At 41.7% G+C, this 18,192-nt stretch overlaps 1 protein-coding gene across 2 annotated transcripts in view; it reads right to left on the reverse strand.

The window, feature by feature from the left end:
* Positions 1-18,192, reverse strand: part of LOC140488149 (probable E3 ubiquitin-protein ligase HECTD4) — a 291,859-nt gene that overhangs the window by 33,576 nt on the left and 240,091 nt on the right. For both annotated transcript variants that reach the window (XM_072587982.1, XM_072587981.1), the window contains exons 61-64: positions 16,602-17,893; positions 9,472-9,679; positions 7,649-7,872; positions 2,873-3,024 (exon numbers count right to left, since the gene is read on the reverse strand). In XM_072587982.1, coding sequence (XP_072444083.1) covers positions 2,873-3,024; positions 7,649-7,872; positions 9,472-9,679; positions 16,602-17,893 — 1,876 coding nt within the window. The remainder of the gene's footprint in view (positions 1-2,872; positions 3,025-7,648; positions 7,873-9,471; positions 9,680-16,601; positions 17,894-18,192) is intronic.

Consider the following 18,192-nt stretch of genomic DNA (forward strand, 5'->3'; position numbering starts at 1 on the left):
GCACTCCCCTACCCTGGGGAAAAGATAGCTTCTATTTCCCCTATCCATGCCCCTCAATTTTATAAACCTCTAAGGTCACCTCAGTCTCTGAAGCTCCAAGCAAAATATCTTAGCCTATTCAGCCTCTCCCTATAGCTCCAATCCCAGCAACATCCTCATAAATCTTTTCTGAGCCCTTTCAAGTTTCACAAAGTCCTTCCTGTATCAGGGAGACCAGAATTGCACGCTGTATTCCAAAAGTGGCCTAACAAACATCCTGTACAGCCTCAACATGACCTCCCAACTCCTAGACTCTATGCACTGACCAAAGAAGACAAGCAAACCAAATGCCATCTTCACTATCCTGTCTACCTGCGACTCCACTTTCAAGGAACTACGAACCTGCAATCCAAGGTCTCTTTGTTCAGCAACACTCCCCAGGACCTTACCATTAAGTCTATAAGTCCTGCCATGATTTACATTTCCAAAATGCTGCACCTCATTTATCCAAACTAAACTGCATCTGGCCACTCCAGTGGGCCCACTGACCCATCTGATCAAGATCCCGTTGAACTCGGAGATAACTTTCTTCGCTGTCCACTACATCTCCAATTTTGGTGTCATCTGCAAATTTACTAACCAAACCTCCTATTTTCACATCCAAATCATACATATAAATAATGAACAGCAGGGAACCCAGCACCAATACTTGCGGCACACTGCTGGTCACAGGCCTCAAGTTAACAATTCACCATCACCCGTGTCCAACCTTCGAGCCAGTTCTGTATCCAAATGGCTAGTTCTCCCTGTATTCCCCGTTATAACCTTGCTAACCAGTCTACCATGAGGAACCTTGTCAAATGCCTTACCCAAGTCCATACAGATGACATCCACCACTCTTCCCTCAAATTCTCTTTGTTACTTCTTCAAAAAGCTCAATCAAGTTTCTGAGACATGATTTCCCACACACAAAGCCATGTTGACTATCCCTAATCTGTCCTTGCTTTTCCAAATACATGTACATCCTATCCCTCAGGTTTCCCTCCAACAACTTGCCCACCACCGAGGTCAGGCTCACTGGTCTATAGTTCCCTGGCATGTCCTTACCACCCTTCTTAAACAGTGGCACCACGTTTATCAACCTCCAGTCTTGCGGCACCTCACCTGTGACTATCGGTGATACAAATATCTCAGCAAGGGGCCCAACAATCACTTCCCTAGCTTCCAATAGAGTTCTAGGGTACACCTGATCAGGTCCCAGGGATTTATCCACCTTTACATGTTTTAAGATGTCTAGCATCACCTCCTCTGTAATATGGACATCTTTCAAGATGTTGCTATTTATTTCCCCACATTCTCTATCTTCCTTATCCTTCTCCATAGTAAACACTGATGCAAAATGCTCTCCTCTATTCCCTGTGGTTCCACACATAGGCGGCCTTGCTGATCTTTAAGAGTCAAGTGTATGGTGCTGGAAAAGCAAAGGTCAGGCAGCATCCGAGGAATAGGAAAACCCCAAAACGTCAATTTTCCTGCTCCTCGATTGCTGCCTGACCCGCTGTGCTTTTCCAACACCACACCCTTGACTCTAAACTCCAGCATCTGGAGTCCTCACTTGCGCCGAGTTGATCTTTAAGGGTTTCTATTCTCTTTCTTGTACTCTTTTGTCCTTAATGTATTTGCAGAACCTCTTTGGATTCTCCATAACCCTATATGCCAAAGTTATCTCATGTCCCCTTTTTGCCATCCTGATTTCCCTCTTAAGTATACTCCTACTGCCTTTATACTCATCTAAGGACTCACTCGATCCCTGCTGTCTATACCTGACACGCTTCCCTCTTTTATTTCTTGACCAAAACCTCAAATTCTCTAGTCATTCAGCACTTCTTATACCTACCAGCCTTGCCATAATAGGAACACACTGTTTTTGGACTCTCGTTATTTCATTTTTGAAGGCTTCCCATTTTCCCTTTACCTGTGAACATCTGCTCCTAATCAACTTTGGAAGTTCTTGCCTAATACTGTCAAAATTGGCCTTTTTCCAATTTAGAATGTTAACTTCTAGATTCTTCCATTACAGCTTTATATTCTCCATTTATTCAATCCTAATTATAGTCTCCAAAGAGGTGACTACATTCCAAGACTTACACCCAATCTTGCTAATGTAAGATTTTCCTTACTCTATGAGACGACCCTTCCTCCTCCTCCAGACTCCCTATCCTTTCTAAGCTGTTATAAATTTAGAATATTTAACCCAATAATAATCAACTCCCAGCCATTTATCTCAATGTCTTGTACATTATTCTGTCTCAAGACTTAAATATTTCAAAAACTTGCTATAAAATAAATTCATCTGTTAAGTGTAGAAAAATCTGACAGCAGATTGGTCATGTTTTCCCAGCATCTTTTCTTCCCCAGTAGTTAACACTACTAAGCAACTGGGGAGGGAAATGATTAAGATTGAAATACCAAATGTATTGAATAAATACTGATGGGGGCTAATTGCTGACTTGCTCTTTTCATATAATTGCATTCCAACCGTCTGTGGAGTATGTGCAGCCATTTGTGGCAATGTTCAAGATTACAACATGGTTGTGTAGTTACTATAGAATACAAACCTTGAAACATAATTTTTATAACATTGTGAAAACAGTCGAGCTAGGTTACAAATCTTGTGTAAATGTTGTGGCTGTTTTCCGTACATTATCACGAGTTGATTTTTATCTTCACACTAGCAGAGTACGAGGTTCATTACTCTCTCACCTTAAGTGAGGCATTGAGCTATTGCTATCCAAAATCCTGGGTGCGTTGGAGGCAGGGGATGGGTGTGTGTGTGGACAGAGGAGGTGGAGAAGAGGAGTGGAGTAGAAGAATCCCAAAAAACAGAACGAACCTGACGCTATTCAGCATGGACCTGTCTTTGCCTGGAGGTTTGGCAATTGGTCTTTTTGTGCTTACTACTTTCCCAGGGTGTTGTTCCTTTCCTCCTTTACTGTACTTGTTCTTGTCGAATTTTGGTTTAGGTATGCCATACTTCCGTAGTATCTTGCAATTTTAAGCACAAAACAGAAATCAATTATACATGACAAAGCGCAGTAACTTAATGTCTACTTAAAACAATGAAAAGATTCTCATATGACAAAGAAAACTTTAAGAACAATTCTCCCACATAATTGTTATTCTTATGAATAAAAAAGTAACAATGAAAACAACAAAATTCATTGAATAACTGAATAATTAGTGTTGGTGTAACTAACTCGTAATGCTGGTGGAACACTTACTCTATTTGGTAAGGTTACTAGTTTTTTCAATAGGCTCTTCGGGAATTCAGAGCAGTGGGAATGGACTGCATGCTCCTCCTGTAGGATGTGGGAGGTAAAGGTCACCATAAGCGACCCCACTGACTTCATCTACAGGAAGTATACCCAACTTCAATTCCTCAGAAACCACGTTAGGAAACTGGAGCTGGATGAACTTTGGATAATTCGGGAGACTGAGGGGATAATAGAGAGGAGTTACAGGGAGGTAGTCTCACCTCAGGTACAGGAAAAACGTAGATGGATTACAGTCAGGGGAAAGAAAGGGAAAACGCAGACAGTGCATGGATCCCCTGTGGCCGTTCCCCTCAATAATAAGTATAACGTTTTGGATATTGTTAGGGGAGATGACCTACCAGGGGAAAGCCATCGTGGCCGGGTCTCTGACACCGAGCCTGGCTCTGTGGCTCAGAAGGGAAGGGGGAGGAGAATAGAAAAGCACTAGTGGTACGAGACTCAATAGTTAAGAGGTTCTGTGGTCGTGAACGGGACTCCTGGAAGGTTTGCTGCCTCCCAGGTGCCAGGGCCCAGGATGTCTCTGATCAAGTCTACAAGATTTTGAAGGGGGAGGGTGAGCAGCCAAAAGTCGTGGTGCACATTGGCAACAATGACATAGCTAGGAAAAGGGATGAGGATCTTAAAAAGTGATATCAAGAAGTTAGGTTAGAAGCTAAAAAGCAGCATGAACAGCGTAGTAATCTCAGAATTACTACCGGTGGCATGTGCTAGTGAGGCGAGGAACAGGCAGTGTATGCAGCTAAACACGTGGCTACAGGGCTGGTGCAGTAGGGAGGGCTTCAGATATGTAGATCATTGGGCTAGATTCTGGAGAAGGTGGGACCTGCATAACTGGAGGGGTACCAATGTCCTGGGTGGGAGATTTGCTAGAGTACTTTGGGATGGTTTAAACTAGTTTGGCTGGGGAGTGGGAACCAGAGCTCCAGAACAGAGAGAGTGTAGTTGTTGAATGGGCAGAAATAGAATGCAGAGAATCTGTCAGGAAGGATATACAACTAATAGGGCAAAGGGATGGGTTAAAGTGTGTCTGTTTCAATGCAGGGAGTATCAGGAATAAGAGTGATGAACTTAGAGCTTGGGTTAGTACTTGATACTACGATGTTGTGGCCATAATGGAGACATAGATTTCACAGGGGCAGGAATGGTTGCTAGACACTCCAGGGTTTAGAAAAGAGCAGGGAGGGGGAGTAGCATTGTTAATTAGAGAGTGCATCACAGTTGCAGAAAAGAAGGTTGTTGAGGAGGGTTTGTCTACTGAGTCAGTATGGGTGGAAGTCAATAACAGGAAAGGAGCAGTCATTTTACTGGGACTTTTCTTTAGACCCCCCAACAGCAGCAGAGAGACAGGAGAACAGATTGGAAAGGTGCAGATGTAACAGAGTGGGGAGACTCTGTTATGGGTGACTTCAACCTCCCCAATATTGATTGGAACCTCCTTAGTGAAGATGGTCTGGATGGAGCCGATTGTGTCAGGTGCATCCAGGAAAGATTCCTGACTCAATATGTAGATAGGCTGACTCAGGAGGAGGCCATATTGGATTTGCTGCCAGGCAACGAGGCAGGCCAGGTGTCAGATGTCTCAGTGGGACAGCATTTCGATGATACAACTGCCTCACCTTGACCATAGCTATGGAGAGGGATAGGAACAGACAGTACTGGAAAGTATTTAATTAGGGGAGGGGAAATTATATTGCTATTAGAAAGGAGCTATGGAGTATAAAATGGGAACAATTGTTCCATGGGAAATGAACAACAGAAATGTGGATGCTATTTAAGGAGCACTTGTTATGACTGTTGGAAACTTTGTTCTACTGAGACAGAAAATGAATGGTAAGGTGAAGGAGCCTTGGATGACAAGAGAAGAGGAGCTTCTCGTCAACAGGATTATAGGGAAGCTAAGAAAGAATTCAAAAATGAACGGATGAGAACTAGGATGGGGCACGCAAATGCCTTGGCAGGAAGGATTAGGGAAAACTCAAAGGCTTTCTACAGTTATGTGAGGAATAAGAAAATGATCAGGCAGAGGGTAGGGCTGATCAGGGATAGTGGAGGGATCTTGTACCTGGAGTCTGAAGAGGTAGGGGAGGCTTTAAATGAGTTTTTTGCCTCAGTATTCACTAGAGAGATCTTGTTGATAGTGAGAACACCGTGGACTTAGTTAATAGGCTTAAACAGATTGATGTTAAGAAAGTGGATGTGCTGGAAATTCTGGGAAGCATCAATATAGATAGATCCCCAAGGCCAGACCAGATATATCCAAGGTTACTATGGGATGCGAGGAATGAGACTGCTGCTTCCCTGGCGATGATCTTTGCATCCTCACTCTCCACGGGTGTAGCAATGGATGACTGGAGGGAAGCAAATGTTGTTCCTCTGTTCAAGAAAGGGAGTAGGGAAAATCCCTGGGAATTATAGATCAGTCAGTCCAACGTCTATAGTAAGCAAGGTACTGGAAAGGGTTCTGAGCTATAGAATTTATGACTATTTGGAACAACATAGTTTGATTAAAGATAGCATGACTTTGAGGAGGGGGCAGGACATGCCTCACAAGCCTTGAGTTCTTTGAGGATGTGATGAGACAAATTGACGAAGGTCAAGCAGTGGATATGGTGTACATCAATTTCATTTGATAAGGTTCCCCACGGTAGGCTGATACGTCAAGTGAGGTGGTATAGGAAAGATACAGGGAAATTTGGCTGTCTGGATATAGAATTGGCTGGCCGAAAGACAACAACGAGTGGTAGTGGATGGAAAGTATTCCACCTGGAGGTTGGTAACCAGTGGTGTCCCGTAGGGATCTGTTCTTGGGCCTCTGCTCTTTGTAGTTTTTATGAATCACTTGAATGAAGAAGTGGAAGAGTGGGATAGTAAGTTTGTCGATGATATTGTTGTAGATAGTGTTGAGGGCTGTTGCAGACTACAAGACATTGACAGATTGCAGAGTGGGCTGAAAAGTGGCAGATGGAGTTCAAACTGCATAAATACAAAGCGATTCATTTTGGAAGGTCGAATTTGAATGTTGAATACAGGGTTAAAGATAGGATTCTTGGCAGTGTGGAGGAACAGTGGGATCTTGGGGTCCACATACATCGATCCCTCAAAGTTGCCACCCAAGTTATTAAGAAAGCATTTGGCGTTTTGGCTTTCATTAACAGGAGGATTGAGTTTAAGAGCCGTGAGGTTTTGCTGCAACTCTATGAAACGCTGGTTAGATCACACTTGAAATATTGCGTACAGTTCTGGTTGCCTCATTATAGGATGGATGTAGATGCTTTAAAGAGGGTGCAGGAGAGATTTAGCATGATGCTGCCTGGATTTGAGGGCTTGCCTTATGGAGAGAGGTTGAGTAAGCTCGGGCTTTTCACACAGGAGAGAAGGAGGAAGAGAGGTGGCTTGATAGAGGAGTACAAGGTAATGAGAGGCATAGATAGTGTAGATAGCCAAATGGCTTCCCTAGGGCAGAAATGGCTGTCATGAGGAGTCATAATTTTAAGGTGATTGGAGGTAGGTTCTTTATACAGAGAGTAGTATAGAATGTACCACCAGTGGTGGTAATAGAGTCAGCGACATTAGGGACATTTAAGTGACTACTGAACAAGCACATGGATGGGAATAAATTGAGGGGCGTGTAGGTCAGGTTGATCTCAGATTAAGATAAATGATTGGCCCATGATGTTGTACCAAAAGGCCTATACTGTTGTATGTATATTCTGAATGACATATTGGACTTCTGTGGGAATCAGATACTGTCTCAGACCAGTGACTGAAGAAACACTCCCCAGGTGATCATGAGGTCACTATCTCCTGTCTTAAATGCAGGTATGCTGACAGTCTACGGAGGATCTTGTCCTTGTTAAGTTGTAAGACGAGATCCGAATAATAGTAATTACCAGTTGCCCTGTTTTGGCATTTTTTACTTGAAGAGTGGTCAGAGGAAGATCTTTAAACTTGCCATGCTCTGCAACATTGTTGAGATTAGGCATTAACCAGGTATTTATCAAATACATGACAACAGACAAATTTCATCTCTGGCTACCATAGATAACCATACATACTGGTCAATTTAATAGATACAGTCTGTTCTGACATAACGCGGTAGTTCTGTTCCTGTGCGATTTCATGTTATAAGAAAATTACGTTACAGCAGCACCATTTAAACCAGGGGATCAGAATTGTGTTAGAGCTAATCTATGTAAGAAAAGTTTGTGTTCTATAGATAATGGTCTAAATTCTTCAATCGTGTTAAAGCCATTTCACTTTGAAGAAACATACTTTATAGCAGAACCGACAGTACAAATAAAACCAACCGAAACCTTTATTCAAAGCACGCATACCTGTGTGAGTTGATCCTCTAGAACTTTCTTTGGTGGTCGGACATTTGTGAAAAAAATTTGCAACAAATTTCCTGGTGTCTGAGAGTTGATTTGCTCTTTACTGAGGAAAATGTCAGAAACTTTGATAGGCTTGGCTGGAGCCAGACTTAGCATCTGCTCAGAGTGTATACAGCTTCGGAATATCTCTGCAAGAACATCGCGTGCTCCAGGAACAACTTTATCACCTGTGTGAAAAGGAGCACAATAAATATTTTAGATTGAGATATTGGAAATGTTCATTGATTGACTCATTTAAAAATACTTTCTCCCTAAACACTGAAGAAAAATAAACATACAATTATATAGCAATTTTCATAATCTCAATGTTTCCAACTATTCCTCACCCAAATAAGCACACCTGAAGTGTAATAGCTGTGGTAATCTAAGAACTCGCATACAATTTGTACACAGCAATGAGCTAAGTGACCAACTAATCTAATTGTGACATTGTCCAAGGGATGTGTAGACCAAAACACTAGGAAAACTCTCCTGCTCTTCTTCAAATAAGTACCATGGAATATTTAAGAGAGCAGATAGAGCTTTGAAACTAACAGAAATTTGCCAAGCAATAGCCTTTGAACTGATGCATCGTGGTAGGAAATGGGTTAGTCAGCAGTATACAAATAATATTGATAGTACGATAAATTAAGGTACTGAAGCCACCATGTCAAGCGTACAAAAGGGACTCAAAGCAAATAAATGGAATTCTACTCCTTCACTTAGCATGCAAGTCAACAACATGGTTTTGTCTTTTCCAAACTTTGCTCCGATTCAGGTCAAAAGTCATAAATATATCAGAAGTCTATACATAGTCAAGCACATCTGAAGTTGTTAGTATTATGAATTCACCCAAAATGTACCAGATACAGGAAAGAGAATTACATGACATATTTATAAAAACATACATATACACCCACCCACCATAACAACCATTCTTGGAAAACCCTGTAACACAGTTGAGTGCGATTGGGCATTAACAGAGGATAGTAACTATTGTTGCACAGTAATAGCCAAACCATGTCACAATCCAAGGCCTCATCAGGAATACTTTGCTGTGGATGAACTGGATTTTTAAAAATGCAAGGTTGGTGTTCATGAAAATGCTTTGTTCACTCATTGATAATGGCTAAGTATTTCACAATGTTATGTTGTGAATGGAAGAAATGAAAGATACTCATCGGAGAACGTCAAGACATTCTTGAAAAATTGAAAACGATCATACTTACCACTGCAACCCTCATCATAATTGAGATAAAAGTACAACAGTCTTTTCTAGGAGCCCAATAACCTAACACACATTTCCAACATTTCTATTTTAAATGGATTTTAGGATACAACAGTCGATGAAACAATACATCATGGCTGCCTCCAATTCCACATTATAAAAAGTGGGCAATTCATGAATTGCTGGTTTTTAGCTTATCAATGTGGCATAGCTGAGAAAGAACAGACATTGATCAGAAATAAGTTTTTACTGATTACTTATTTCTCCCAGAGAATAATGGAAGAAAGGACTATATAGCTTTCCTTTGGAAGCTTGGCTCTGCATCAGAATGGTGCAACCACACTCGAGAACTATACCCATGAAACAGCATAAATCCAACATTCATCACTGCAGCATAACAATGCAGAAGATTTCTGATCATTCTTATTTCATGGCTCACCATCACCTTCTCAAGGACGATTTGACATGGGCAATAAATGCTGTCCTAGGTCAGTAATGCCCACTTCCTGTGAAATAAAATACAAAAAGTAAATTCCAGGAAGCTGATTGTTTGCCTCACCTTTTATGAGCTTATCAGTGAAATAATCTTCCAATGCTGAACTGCCTTGGGTGTCAAACAAGCTCTGGTTTACAGACGACACTGTCAAAATCTCTTCTGTCGACATCTCCATTAATTCATCTTCCCCATCCAGACTGGACAATCCAATCAAATCACTGCTATTGAACAGACTGGCACGGATCTTTTCAATTTTTGCCCTGGCTCTCACCTGCAAGTAAACAAAATTTTGAGATTCAAAATATATTTTTAGAACTACTATTTCTCTTCAATGATGAATGTTACAAAGCACAATAATTTTCATTTCCAATCTCAACATGTTAGCTCATGTTATTTGCTTCTACAGAGGGTAAATTTCCCATTCCTCACTTGGTGAGCCTAGGGGAAAATGCTATTAGGAGAGTATGATAGCTGTGTTCAATTGGCACAAACAGTAGTGTCTACTAATAACAGAGAAGGAAGCATGCCCATCTCTGTCACTATTAGTTTAAAAATACACAAATTAACTTTAGCTTACTTAGGTAGCTAATTACGCACAGAGTGAAAACTGAATCCAGAACCTTCCAGATTTTAATGTCTCACCTTGTCATACTACGGAAGTTTACTTTTACAATATTTTCTGGTCACTTAATAGACCAAAGGAGGCCAAAGAAATGCTACCACAGTCAGGACTATAGTGGGGTACACTATAATTGAATCAGTTCAATTTGGAAAAAAAATGACCAGGACTTGGACATCCACAGCAATCATCATGAGACCTTCAAATGAGTCAGAGGAATTTATCAGCAAGAAATACTAAATAAAAATGCTTCAGTTCTGCATTCATTATGGAAACTTTTCAATGTGTCGGACTAACCTTGGTATCAGTTGGCATTAGAGATAACCATAAATTTGAAACAATCATTTCAGATTTCTATAGGGAATTAAATTCTTTAGATTATATGTACTGATCTTAGCAGCCAACTGTGGAAGGCCTGATTGCTGAAGAAATATCCCTGTGTCAATGGTTTATTTTCAGAAACACTGGAGATCTAGGGTCAGTGTCATCTGGTAACTGCCACACTAACATTCAAATATATGTACCAACACACCACATCATTGTCTCAGCTCCCATATCCTAATGTCTAAAGTGGCTACAATTTTTAATACAGGCAGAATGAATGATTACGCAGTCATTCCTCTGGTCCTGAGAACCCCTGCGAACTATGACATTTGCAAACGCAGAATTCATTTAAAAACAGGTTAAAAATCATGAATGCGCGATTTCTGCCTGCAGATGTTGATTTGTTGTTGCTTTTTTCAGCATGGATAAGTGAATTTGCGATTTTGTGGATATAGAGGATTTACTACACAAAGAAATAGTGAACGGGTGCTTTTGCTAATCCCCTGAAATGTGGATAAGCAAACGCTTGAATGTTTTTGAAATAGTGTGCAACAACTGGACCAAGGGAGCAAAACAAATTTGTCAGGATACAGCAAGACAACACTTGAGAGAAACTGGCTTATGATCAAAGAGAACCAATATATATTCAGATGGGAGGAAGGAAAGAGGATGAAAGCAACTTTAAAAGCACCTGTCTTGAAATGAAGACGAAACAAATGAATGCTAAAACCAGAACGCACAAATTTCCAGATTAAACAGTATTTCTTGTCTAAGATCCCTTATTGTTACAAGCAAATTGCACAATTACATCAAGCCAATTTAAATAATTAAACGCTCTGTTAATAGTGATTTGCAAGTGACACTTGAGGTGTGGGGTGGCCATCAGCTTCATGGAGGCAGCTTCCGTGCACCCATGAGTAAGGGGTAGGAAACTGGAAAAGGAATCACAGAGAGATAGAGATGTACAGCATAGAAACACCCTTCGGTCCATGCCGACCAGCTATCCCTACCTGCCAGCACCTGGCCCATGTCCCTCCAAACCCTTCCTATTCATATACCCATCCAGATGCCTTTCAAATGCTGTCATTGTACCAGCCTCCACCACTTTGTCCGACATCTCATTCCATACACACACCACCCTCTGCATGAAAAAGTTGCCCCTTAGGTCCCTTTAATATCTTTCCCCTCAGGTCCCTTTAATATCTTTCCCCTCTCACCCTAAATCTATGCCCTCTCGTTTTGGACTCCCCTACCCCAGGGAAAAGACCTTGTCGATTTATCCTATCAATGCCCCTCATGATTTTATAAAATTCTATAAGGTTGTTCCTCAGCATCCTGGGTGGCACGGTGGTTAGCACTGCTGCCTCACGACAGAGACCCGGGTTCCATTCCCGCCTCAGGCAACTGTGTGTGGAGTTTGCACATTCTCCCAGTGTCTGCGTGGGTTTCCTCCGGGTGCTCCGGTTTCCTCCCACTGCCCAAAGAATGTGCAAATTAGGTGAACTGGCCATGCTAAATTGCCCGTGGTATTAGGTGAGGGGATAAACGTAGGGGAATGGGTTTGGGTGGGTTGCTCTTTGGAGGGTCGGTGTGGACTTGTTGGGCCGAAGGGCCTGTTTCCACACTGTAAGTAATCTAAAAACAGCCCCAGTCTATTCAATCTCTCCTCATAACTCAAATCCTACAAACCCTGGTAACATCCTCGTAAATCTTTTCTGAACCTTTGCAAGTTTCACAACATCCTTCTGTTAGGAAGGAGACCAGACTTGCACGCAATATTCCAAAACCGACCTAACCAATGTCCTATACAACTACAACATCACCACCCAACTCCTGTGCTCAGTGCTCTGACCAATAAAGGAAAGCTTACCAAATGTCTTCTTCACTATCCTATCTACTTGCGACTCCACTTTCAAGGAACTTTGAACCTGCACTCCAAGGTCTCTTTGTTCAGCAACACTCCCCAGGACCTGACCATTATGGGTATAAGGTCCTGCTCTGATTTGCTTTTCCAAAATGCAGCACCTCACATTTATCTAAATTAAACTCCATCTGCCACTTCTTAAGCCCACTGGCTCAACTAATCAAGATCCTGTTTTACTGAGGTAACACCCTTTGCTGTTCACTACACCTCCAATTTCAGTGTCATCTGCAAACTTATTAACTATACCTCCTATGTTCACATCCAAATCATTTATATAAATGATGAAAAGCAGTGGATCCAGCGCCGATCCTGCTGGCACTCCACTGGTCACAGGCCTCCAGTCTGAAAAACAACCCTCTGTCTTCTACCTTCGAGCCAGTTCTGTATCCAGGTGACTAGTTCTCCCTGTATTCCATGAGATCTAACTTTGCTAACCAGTCTCCCATGAGGAACCTTGTCAAACGCCTTACTGAACTCCATATAGATCACGCCTACCATTCTGCCTTCATCAATCCTCTTTGTTACTTCTTCAAAAATGTCAATCGAGTTCGTGAAACATGCTTTCCCACACACAAAGCCATGTTGACTATTCCTAATCAGTCCTTGCCTTTCCAAATACATGTACACCTGTCCCTCAGGATTCCCTCCAACAACTTGCCCACCACCGAGGTCAGGCTCACTGGTCTATAGTTCCTTGGCTTTTCTTTACCACCTTTCTTAAACAATGGCACCATGTTAGCCAACCTCTAGTCTTCTGGCACCTCACCTGTGACTATCAATGATACAAATATCTCAGGAAGAGGCCCAGCAATCACTTCTCTAGCTTCCCACTGAGTCCTTGGTATGCTTGATCAGGTCCTGGGAATTTATCCACTTTTATGCATTTCAAGACATCCAGCACCACCACTTCTGTAATATGGACATTTTTCAACATGTCACCACCTATGCCGCCACATTTTATATTTTCCACGTCCTTCTCCACGGTTAACACGAATGCAAAATACTCATTTAGTATCTCCCCCATCTCCTGAGGTTCCATACATATGCTGCCTTGCTGATCTTTGAGGGGTCCTTTTCTCTCCCTAGTTACCCTTATGTCCTTAATACATTTATAAAATCCCTTTGGAGTCTCCTTAATCCTACTGGCCAAAGCTATCTCATGTCCCTTTTTGCCCTCCTGATTTTCCTCTTAAGTATACTCCTACTGCTTTTACACCCCTCTAAGGATTCACTCCATCTCTGCTGTCTATACCTGACATATGCTTTTTTCTTCTTCTTGACTAAAACCTCAATTTCTCTCATCATCCAGTATTCCCTACATCTACCAGCCTTTCCTTTTACCTAAAACAGGAACACACCGTCTCTGGACTCTCGTTAACTAATTTTTGAAGGCTTCCCATTTTCCAGCTGTCCCTTTACCTGTGAACATCTGCCCCCAATCAGCTTTTGAAAGTGCTTGCCTAATACCGTCAAAATTCCTCCAATTTAGAGCTTCAACTTTCAGATCCGGACTATCCTTTCAATCACGATTTTAAACTATTAGAATCATGGTCGCTGGCCCCAAAGCACTCCCCCAATGACACCCCAGTCACCTTATTTCCCAAGAGTAGTTCAAGTTTTGCACCTTCTCTAGTTGGTACATCCACATACTGAATCAGAAATTTTCTTGTACGCACTTAAATTCCTCTCCAACTAAATCCTTAACACTATGGCAGTCCCAGTCTACCTTGGAAAGTTAAAATCCCCTGCTATAACCACCCTATTCAGTTCTTACAAAGAACTGAAATCTCCGTACAAATTTATTTCTCAATTTCCCCCCTATTAGGGAATCACTAATGCAATTGTGCCCTGCAGACTGTGTTCTAGGTGGGGAAGGCTACCTCCACAGATTTAATCAAGTGTCCGGAGGTCATAAAGTGAGAGTTATACAGCATAGAAACAGACAGTCTGTGCTGACCAAATATCCTGAACTGATCTCGTACCATTTGCCAGCATTTGGCCCATAACCCTGTATACCTTTCCTATTAATGTACCTAACCAGATGCCTTTTAAATGTTGTAATTGTACCAGCCTCCATCACTTTTTCATGCAGGGGGTGGTGAGAGTATGGACCAAGCTGCCAGAAGAAGTTGCTCCTCAGATTGCTTTTAAATATTTCCCCTCCCACCGTAAACCTATGCTCTCTAGTTTTGGACTCTATTCACCCTATATACCTCTAGAAGGTCTTATTTCTTACCAATTTTTCTCGATGCACCATCGAAAGCATTCTACCCAGATGCATCATGGCTTGGTATGGCGACTGCTCTGCTCAGGACCATAAGAAACTACAGAGTTGTGAACACAGACCAGTTCATCACTCAAGCCAACCTTCCACCCACTGACACCATCCATACTTTTCTCTGCCTCAGAAAGACAGCTAATATAATCAAAGACCTCTCCCACCCTCATCCTCCAGGCAGAAAATGCAAATTTTGAACATGTACCAACAGATTCAAGAACAGCTTCTTCCCTGCTGTTATCAACCTTCTGAATGTACCTCTCAAACTTCAAGTTTAATATTAACTTTGCTCTTTATACACCTTCTCTGCAGCCGTAACATTGCATTCCTTGTTCTGTTCTATTACCCTCATGTACTTTATATGGTATGATCTGCCTGTACTGCATGCAAAACATTTCACTGTATCCATGTATATGTGACAATAATAAATCAAATCAAATCAAAATATTTCACCCCTCAGCCTCTGACGCTACAGGGAAGAAACACTCCAGCCTACTCAGCCTCTTCCTTTAGCTCAAACCCTCCAATCCCAGCAACATCCTTGTAAATCTTTTCTGAACCCTTTCAAGTTTGCATGTCTGTTAGGACCCTCTGTTTTTACTTTTTGTTTTACTTCCTTCTCAGAAGACAATTCAAGGTATCCTCTCAATCTACGACCTGCCTCCATGACTGGGGTGCCAGGCTTCAGAGTTATCAGCCCTCTGTGCCAGCAGCACTCACGCTGTCAACTATCTTTAATTCAATAATGAGCCTGGAGGCAGCTTATTAGTAAATCATTTGGTCCTGATGTTTGGGGCCTGAATAACATGATTATCTCCTGCCCAAGGCTTCAGGTCTCTGGACACCACATCAAACCTCTAATGGAAGGTTACATATCTGAAAATGGTGACTGTATCCCTCTCCCTCCATAAAACCTTCAGACCCAAGAAGGTTTCCACCATTTCCTGCTTTTATTTCAAAATTGCAGCATCTCTAGCATTCTATTTTATTTTTATTTTCAGAATTTGGGTGAAAAAAATTAGTCCAAATAATTAAATAGCAAAACAAAATATTTCATGGTCAGCCATTTATTTTAAACAATGTTAAGATTGTATAAGACTATGAGGGTCATGGACAGAGTGACTAGCAAGTAGTGTTCTCCTTAGCTGAAGGGTCAATAACAAAAGGGTATAATTTTAAAACGAAAGGCTGGAGGTTTAGAGGGGATTTGAGGGAAATCTTTTGCATCGAGATGGTGTGAAAGCCTGGAACGGTAGTTGAGGCAGTAAATCTCATAACCATTTAAAAAGAACTTGATGAGAACTTTAAAGTATCATAACATTCAAAAATGTTGGAGCTGGTTGTTAGGATTGTCCAACATCAGAGTCATACAGTACAGAAGAGACCCTTCAGCCCATCAAGTCTATGGGCCAAGGGTGTGGGAAAGTACTAGTGTAGATAGTAGTTTATCTTTGGCAGTGTAACTTGATGGGCTGAAGGATCTCTTCTGCACTGTACGATTCTATGACTGAGGTTTGACAATCCTAACAATCAATTCTAATATTTTTACAGATTCCTGTTCTGCAAGCAAAGACCAGATTCATCTCAAGTTTTGCTGCCCTTATCAGAATATGTAAAACTAACCTAAACTTGACTCGAACTAATGAAGTAATTTCACAAATAATTACAAAACCTGCTAGGCAAAATGTTCTGGACAATAGAATTTGAAAAATAAAACTTCATCTGATGATGGCATAAATCATATAAAAATAAGAATTCACAGATATTGTGACTGAGGTTAATTTGCAGGCTTAAATGATACTACACTGCTGTTTCATAGCCTCAGGTTTAAAAATTTAAAACTGAAATTACACTGAAAAATGCTAGAGGCTAACGTGATGCGAAAGCATTTGACTGTTTCACAACAAAGTCCAAAAAGGGAGTAACTTAAATTATAAAGGAAAATTCCAGGAGACATAACAGCAGACTTTAAATTATAATTCCTCATTCTATATCACATTTTTTTTTAAGACACAGGCTAAAACCTGAATGGCAAATCGTAACCTTACCTCAACAATGGCATAACCTTTGATGGGTCGTGTCACAAGTGGATTATTGTCCAGTGATGTGACTGTGTACATAGATCCTACATCAGAAATAGAAGCAGAGTCTGCACTGTCCATGGGTTCTCCTAGACTACCAAGACTGCCCAAGCTCCCAGTGCTGCATAGAGATAGGTCCAAGCTCTCCTGACTAGATACAGTGTGTGGATCAACCATTCCCTGTGGTGTAGCAACGTCATGACTTGCTTGAAACTGGTCTACCGAAAGATCACTTGTTGTCCGAGAAACGCACTGAGAGCTACAAATTGAGGTCTGACTAGTAGAGGCAGAAGCACTCATACTCATAGCTGGTGTGACACTGCTACCACTACTAACATCCATACTGTCCATGCTGTTGACTGTTGTTGACTTATCCAGTTCCAACCTGCTATCAACTTTCACTTTCAGCTTTTTAGGGTCATCATCTTGCAACGGTATGTAAATTTCATCTTTGAAAATGCCACCATGTGCACTGCAAGCCCTGCGAATGGCACTTCGGACAACACATTCCTCAAGATGCGTTGGTATTCCTGAAATCACCAGTAACCTGCTGTGGGAGGTGGAGCCTACTAAAGCCTGGCAGGCATCTGAGATGGCATCATTCGTCACTCCAAGACCTTGAGGGTCCTTGTTGGTCAGATGACGGAGGATCATGAGTAACGTCAAGGCCCGATGGAACCACAGCATGTCCTCTGGTTTACTGCCACCAATATTCAGGATAGATGCATCACTCTCACTGCCTCTTGAGGTTAGTCGTTTTCCTGTTGCTGATGTTTTTTCCCGTTTCATTTTAACCTTTTTCCGCTTGGAAAGCAAGCTGGGGCTCTGTGGTGTCTGCCCAGGTGAAGACGAAGAGGAAGAAGAAGAATCACTGAGACTCGGTGCGCTTGTGGAGGTCATCACATTAACCACTGTGCTCATGTTGATTGGTAGCGTTACTTCTGCAACAGCAAGACAAATCTCCATCAATGCATGGAAATAAGTGGAGAAGCGGCCCTGGTCAGTCGCTCCAATTCCAATACCAGAGCTATTCCCAGTCATCCAGTTTTGTGTTTCCTCATCATACAGTTTCCGCAGCTCAGTTTGTATTGCCATCAGAACAGCCAGGCATGGGTTTAACTGGATTGCAATGGATGAAGATAGGCCAGCTGGATTCTTTTTCTGCTCCAGCTGATGGATTTTGCGCAGCAGTTCAGCTAGTAGGTGGAATATCATTTCCTTTATACTGGGGGATAGGTCTGTGGTCCACAGGAGGTTGGCTATAATTTTGGGAGGTAATCAAATGCAGAAAAAAAAGGCATTAAAGTTCAGTGAAGTTAATCATAATATTTACATACAATACATAAAGGAGGCCCACAAAGTACTTTCCCACTGCATACAAATGAGGGGGAGAAAAAAAACAATTCAGCGAGTCTTGCTGTGCCTATCACTAACCCATGAGGCCAGTTGAAACATATGCAATTGGAGAGACAGGAAGATGAGGTGGTTCAGCTGTGGTCCTCCCATAATAGATTAGCTTGTTTTATTTGGATGTACCAATGATAAGTCTCTCAGATCC

The sequence above is a fragment of the Chiloscyllium punctatum genome, chromosome 17 (assembly GCF_047496795.1).
Source record: "Chiloscyllium punctatum isolate Juve2018m chromosome 17, sChiPun1.3, whole genome shotgun sequence".
NCBI classification, from domain to species: Eukaryota; Metazoa; Chordata; class Chondrichthyes; order Orectolobiformes; family Hemiscylliidae; genus Chiloscyllium; species Chiloscyllium punctatum.